Raw genomic sequence first — 6,121 nt, 5'->3', positions numbered from 1 at the left:
TTTCATTGTTGCATCACAGTTTCTTGAATAGAAATGTCACAATTTGCTAATCTATGCCTCTATATTGATCACTTTCAGTTTTTTCCATAATTATAAATAACTTTGAGCAGAACATCTTATAGATTTCCCTCATATTTTATATTATTTCCTTAAGATGAACTTTTTAAGATTTCTCATAAGATTGATTAATGTGTTTTAAGCCAGAGCTTCTCAGAGTGTACGTGGGAGTACTCCTCTCAAAAGGAATTTATTTATTAAGAAATATGTTATTTATTCTTACACATTTAAACTTCAGTCACCTTCAAAGTACTCTCCATTTAATGCAATATACCTATCAAGACACTTTTTCCACTGCTCAGAACAGTTTTTGAACTTGTCGATTTTGATGCCTTTTAGTGCTTCTGCCATTTTTTGTTTCACCTCTTACACATTGGCAAAATGTTTCACTTTGAGTAGTTTTTTTATCCAAGGGAACAAAAGTAAAAGTTGCTTAAGGAAAAATTGGGTAAATAGGGAGAGTAGGGCATGGGAATCATGTCATTTTTGGTCAAAAACTGCTGAATACTCAGCACCGTTTACACATTGTTTATGTAAATCACCCATCAGGAAATGGGCAGACGTGTTGAAAGAATCTTAAAAAAAAAAAATCACTAAGCCAAATGCAGTCTCTCACAGCAATGCTAGCTGGCGTACTGATGTCAATGGGTTCCTAAAACACCAAGTGGCAGAAGCCTTTACTACAAAAGCCCACCCTTCAAAAAATAATTCCCTTTTTTTTCTTTGAGTCTCCCCTCGTAGTGTGCACACAGATCACTAGTGGATATTGTGAAATGCAGATTCTGACACAGTAGATCTAGGTTGGGCTTGAGAATATGTGTTTGTAATGACCTCCCATGTGATGCTTAGGCTGCAGGTCAGGCTTTGGGCCGTCTCTTAAAGTTGTTGGCATTATGTGGGCCAGTTATCTAGGAGCTCTTCCCCCTCAGGAGTATTTTGTAATCAAGAAGAAAATTTTGATTAGATTGGTGTCAAGAGAAGGTGGGGAGCTAGAGCGCTTGTCTTCAACAAAGCCTCCAAGTGGAAAGTTTCCTCCTCTCTCTCTCTCTCTCTCTCTCGCTCTCTCTCTCTCTCTCTCTCTCACACACACACACACACACACACACACACACACACACACACACACACACAGGCCAGGGCCCCCTCCAGACCACTACAAACAGAATGACTGTCAATGGGACCTGGCTGCCAGTACTTTTTAAAGCTCCCCAGGTATCAAAGACGACTCCATATGTAGCCAGGGTTTAGGGCCATTGCACTAAACCATCAGAAGATTTACCAAATCTCACAGAGTTCAAACTGTGTTTTAAGCCTAATTGGATGAGAGCTTCTCATCCAGTTGGGTATATAGTATATACCCACACTCCACACTTCTGACAATGGGTTAAGCATAGCTGTGAGTTGTCTTTGCAATTCTAAAAATCCAATAACTGTCATTTCTAAGAGAAAACAAAGTATTTGTTAACACTGTCTTCTCTATCAAAACAACTTCTCATAGCACTTGGTCCCATCTTAGTGAACACCACCATCATACACCGTCTCACAAGCCAAAAATCTGGAGCTTGTTCTAACCCCCTTTCTTTACTGTACCCTTCAAATCTAAGTAGTTTTCACTGTCCTTTGTTCTGTATAAACTTTAAATATATATATAATGTAACACATTATATCAAAATTATTTATTAGCATGGCTGTGACCTTCAACTAGACTGTGAGCCGCTTGATATCAAAAATAGCATTTGATGCATTTTAAAATTTCCCATACCTAGCACATTGCATGTCTATCACATGGTAAATACCCATTAAGCCATTGTTGAATGAATTAAATAGAATAGTTTTTGATCACATGCAAGCCTGAAAATCATTCTCATGGTTGAAAGTTTTATAACAGCATAACTCGAGCAGGAACACAGATTGCCTAGATGGTGCCTGTTGCCAACATGACCTTGGCCTTGAGGCTGTACAAGATGGCAGACAGGATGCCTAGGACTCCCTGAGTCTCTGCCACTCACCACCTGCTAGAATTAACACCTGCTGTTTCTCTTTGGCAGTTGCCTTTTCGGGCCTTGGCTTCACGACGTTCTACTTGGCGGGCAAGCTGCACTGCTTCACTGAGAGTGGGCGGGGAAAGAGCTGGCGGCTCTGTGCCGCCATCCTACCCTTGTACTGCGCCATGATGATCGCCCTGTCTCGCATGTGCGACTACAAGCACCACTGGCAAGGTGAGTTCCTGCCCAGAGCCTGCCCAGGCCTCACAGTGGTCTCCCATCTCCTCCAGGGAAGAGTAGAGAAATGCACTAATTCAGGGGAAACTGAGTGCCCATTGTCAGAAACCAGAGTAGGCTGAAATGACAAAGTAACACAATTTTGAAGAAATATGCCTGTTCACGTGAGTTCTGGCCTTCATCTTGTCCTTCCTGGGGAAAGAACTGTGGAGCTCCTCCTCCTCCTCCATACTTCAGGAGACTATCTTGAATCCTGCCAGAAGGTCAGGCCCTTCAGTTTAGAGTCACCCTTGGCCTCAGACCCAAATATGATTTTAGTGCTGAATCACTTGCTCCTGTCCTCAGACTTGGTGCCAAGTGGTTTTTGGCTCCTTTCATGTATACATTCCAGCCAACAAGGATATTTGTCACCAAGGATGCTCTTTCAAAAAGTGTGTCCAGCCAGAGAGCAATTCTAGCACTGTTCTGGGCAGCAACTGCAAGACTGGGGTGAGGATTGCCTATATGTGTCAGTCCTCAGATAACTGTTAGAAATCAAAGTAATACAAAACAAGGAGGGGCTTGTTCCTGCAATATAACTAAACCATGCCATGTCCTTCTGCAGATACACTGCCTGAAAGACAGCCACCACCTGCCACAGCAAACAGGAAGCAGAGACAGAGGTGATGCCCATGGGAGGTGTGGCCTCTGGGAGTGGCAGGGTCTGCAACAGGGTTTCCCAAGGGCAATCCTCAGATCACTTTGATCAGGCCAACTTGAGATAGGAATACTGTTCCCTGGGGTTGGATCTAGAGGGATAATCAGGAATCTTCATGATTAACAAGCAAGTCTGTCATTGCTGATGAAGTCTGAGAAGCACTGGCAAAGAGTCCCACTGTATGTGTCAACTTTAAACAAACAAAGCAAATGAAATGTACCTAAATTCAACTTCCCCAGACTTCTGTGATCAGTCTGTGACCCAAAACCCTTCTCCCTTTCCTGTTGATCTCCTTCTGCCAGCATAGTTCCCCTCCTCCCTCTTTCTGTCTTTGCAGCCAACTGCCTTGTGGGACTGTCCTCTTCTCACCTCTTCCAGGGGTTTGCTGAGCGGTGATAAAGCACCAGATGAGGCGAAGGGAGCTCCTAGCTGAGGGCCCCTCCTCCCCCACTTTCTCTGGGCATCTTGTGCTCTTTTTGGCACTGCCCAGCTTCTCCTGCTCGTTCCTGGTCTCAAGTCTGCCCTGCACCCTCCTGGAGCTCATGCCCGGGCATCCTGTGCTCCCTGAAGAAGCTTTGAACTAGAGGATAAAGGATGAGGGAAAAAGAGGCTGATGCATAGTTTGGACAGTTGGGTACCGCAAACATCGAGTGCTAACCAAGGACTGAAACCCTCCTGATGACGGTGGCCACTAGCGGACCACAAGGCTGGGTCCTGAGCCTGCCCTTGTTCTCTATTTTTATCAGTGACTTGGATGAAGTTTTGGATACTATGAAGCTACATCAAGAGAAGGAAGGAGGGAGAGAGTTACCGAACCAACAACAAAGGCATATTCATTACATCCTTTTAAATGGCAATATTTTTCCACAGAATTGTTGTCCATTTGGTTAGGGCATTTCCCCATGAAGAATATTATGGACCAAATGGCCTTTTAGGAACTGCTTCTCATTTATCCCCTGCAAACCACAGTTTCTTTTTTGAACATAGGAACAATAATCCCAAAATATTTTGCAGAGTTGTTTCATACATTGAATGAAATAATGGATCCGAATGTACTTTGTAAACGTACTTGTACTACACAAATGCAAATTGGTGTCATAGTTGCCTTGTGCGTCCTTTCTAAGGAAGCATGTGCTTTGTTTCCCAAACAACTGACTTGAGGCAGACATATTTTTGGAACGTGATCTATTTGTAAGCTGTGAATGCTGTCTTTTCCCTTTTATTCAGCCATGTTTGATGTGGGGAAGAAATGAGGGTCTCAAAACCGAATAGATGTTTTTCTTCATCTTGGAAGTAAGAGCCTCTGTGCAGTGATCTTGTACTGAAAACCCAGGACACGAGGTTGGCCTCTCTTAAGCGCTCTCTGCCCCTAACCTGTGTTGTTCATCACCCAGCTGTGACTGTGTAGCCATAGTTAAAGAATGCAGAATCACAGCCGGGCTCGGTGGCTCAGCCTGCCGTCCCGCGCCTTTGGGAGGCTGAGGTGAGTGGATCGCCGGAGCCCGCGGGTTCGAGACCCGCCTGGGCGGCGAGACCTCATCTCTACAATAAATCAAAAAATCAGCCGGGCGTGGTAGCGCGCACCAGTAATTCCAGCTACTCGGAAGGCTGAGGCGGAAGGATCGCTGGAGCACAGCAGGCGAGGCTGCGGTGACTGGAAGCGGCCACTGCACTCCAGTCTGGGCGACTGAGTGAGACTCACGAAAAAAAAAAAAAAAAAAAGAATGCAGAATCACAGCTCTAGGCTTTAGGGAATGGTGGATTCATGATGCACCTGGTGCACCCAGGACCTGTGGGCAACTGAGGCTTCAAAACCACCCTATCCGACAGGCACAGACAGGAACTCTGAGCAGTAAAGGAAGAATATTAATGATCCATGGACTGATGGGAAGGCAAAGCAAGAGAATTTATGTTCAGTGATGTTTAGGGCCACATTTGGGGATAAAACCACAACTCTGACATGGTAGACTTCTGGAGTCCAAACTGAAGATGCATCAGTTGGTATAAGTTATTGGTATGACCCAAGAACCAGTTCACCTCTGCTATTATCTGTTCAATATATACCCCTGGAGTCAGCCAGGAGAAGAACATGCCTTTCCTCAGATCCTCTAGTGAATGCTAAGCCAGACTCAGTCTACCTGAATTCCCCTTCATTAGGCTATCTGTCACTGTCTATACCGGTTGTTGTCAACTGAGAGGTAGAGAGGTTGACTGTACCTCTCGAGACATTTAGCAATGTCTGGAGAGACGTATTTTTGGTTTTTACAACTTTGGGGTGGGAAGTGCTACTGGCATCTAACGGACAGGGGACTAGAGGCTAGGGATGCTGCTAAACATCCCACAATGTACAAGACAGCTCCTCCTTTCCAGCAAAGAGTTACGCAGCCCCAAATGTCAGTACCGCTCAGTTTGAATCCCTTTTCTACAACACACCTCAGCTTCATCTTTCTTTCTTCTGTTACATGTTAAGAAGCAGCACTACTCAGTTCTGGGAGTAGGGGAATTTTACTCATTCAACAGTTAGCTATTAAGCGGGGAATAAAGGAGGCCTCAAATGTTTCCAGCTTAGAGGAGGGATAGTCAGTGAGGTCTTCAACTACTGTGTAGGTGGATGTTGAGGCAGGATGCCTGATTAAGATAAATAACTTGTTTTTCTTTGGTGAACTGAGCTGCCCATGACTGTGGGCGGGAGTCATCCATCATGAGGAGAATTCATAAGGAGCCCCACAGCTTCAGCAAAACTCAAGTCTCTCCCATTGACGTTAGTTAACAACATTAATGTTATGAGATTTTATGACTCCATTTCAATTTTGATTTAAGCAACTGTGCCTAATGTGGAAATGCATCCAATTACTCAGTTATACATTCATATCCAATAAATAGCTCATAATCTCCAATGGCTCACTCTATTATCATGGTTGTTTTCTGTTATTGACACACCCATTTTTTTGCCTCCCCAGCCCAATCCAAATACAACAATCTATTATTTTTTTTTCATTAATCAGTATTTTTTATTATGGTTTTGTGGGGTACAGTTAAGGGTTAGGTGTACAATTACGTTTCATTCAGGCACCCTGTTGATAAGAGGTGTTTTCCCATCCCCCGACAGATATTTGCTACTGTTAATTCCATCCCCCTCCCCCCC

General features: G+C 44.1%; 1 protein-coding gene across 1 annotated transcript in view; it reads left to right on the top strand.

Annotated features, from left to right (window-relative positions):
* The first annotated feature begins 2,106 nt into the window (after window positions 1–2,106).
* LOC103267403 (phospholipid phosphatase 4) overlaps window positions 2,107–6,121 on the top strand; it is a 14,295-nt gene continuing 10,280 nt past the window's right edge. Inside the window, exon 1 of the mRNA XM_008065002.2 lies at window positions 2,107–2,276. Within this exon, the coding sequence (XP_008063193.1) occupies window positions 2,228–2,276 (49 nt within the window). The 5' untranslated portion in view covers window positions 2,107–2,227. The remainder of the gene's footprint in view (window positions 2,277–6,121) is intronic.

Source organism: Carlito syrichta, unplaced genomic scaffold (genome assembly GCF_000164805.1).
Source record: "Carlito syrichta isolate Samal-C Ts95f unplaced genomic scaffold, Tarsius_syrichta-2.0.1 Scaffold102484, whole genome shotgun sequence".
Taxonomy (NCBI): domain Eukaryota; kingdom Metazoa; phylum Chordata; class Mammalia; order Primates; family Tarsiidae; genus Carlito; species Carlito syrichta.
Note: the sequence above shows the minus strand (reverse complement) of the source record. Positions and strands in the feature narration are given on the sequence as shown.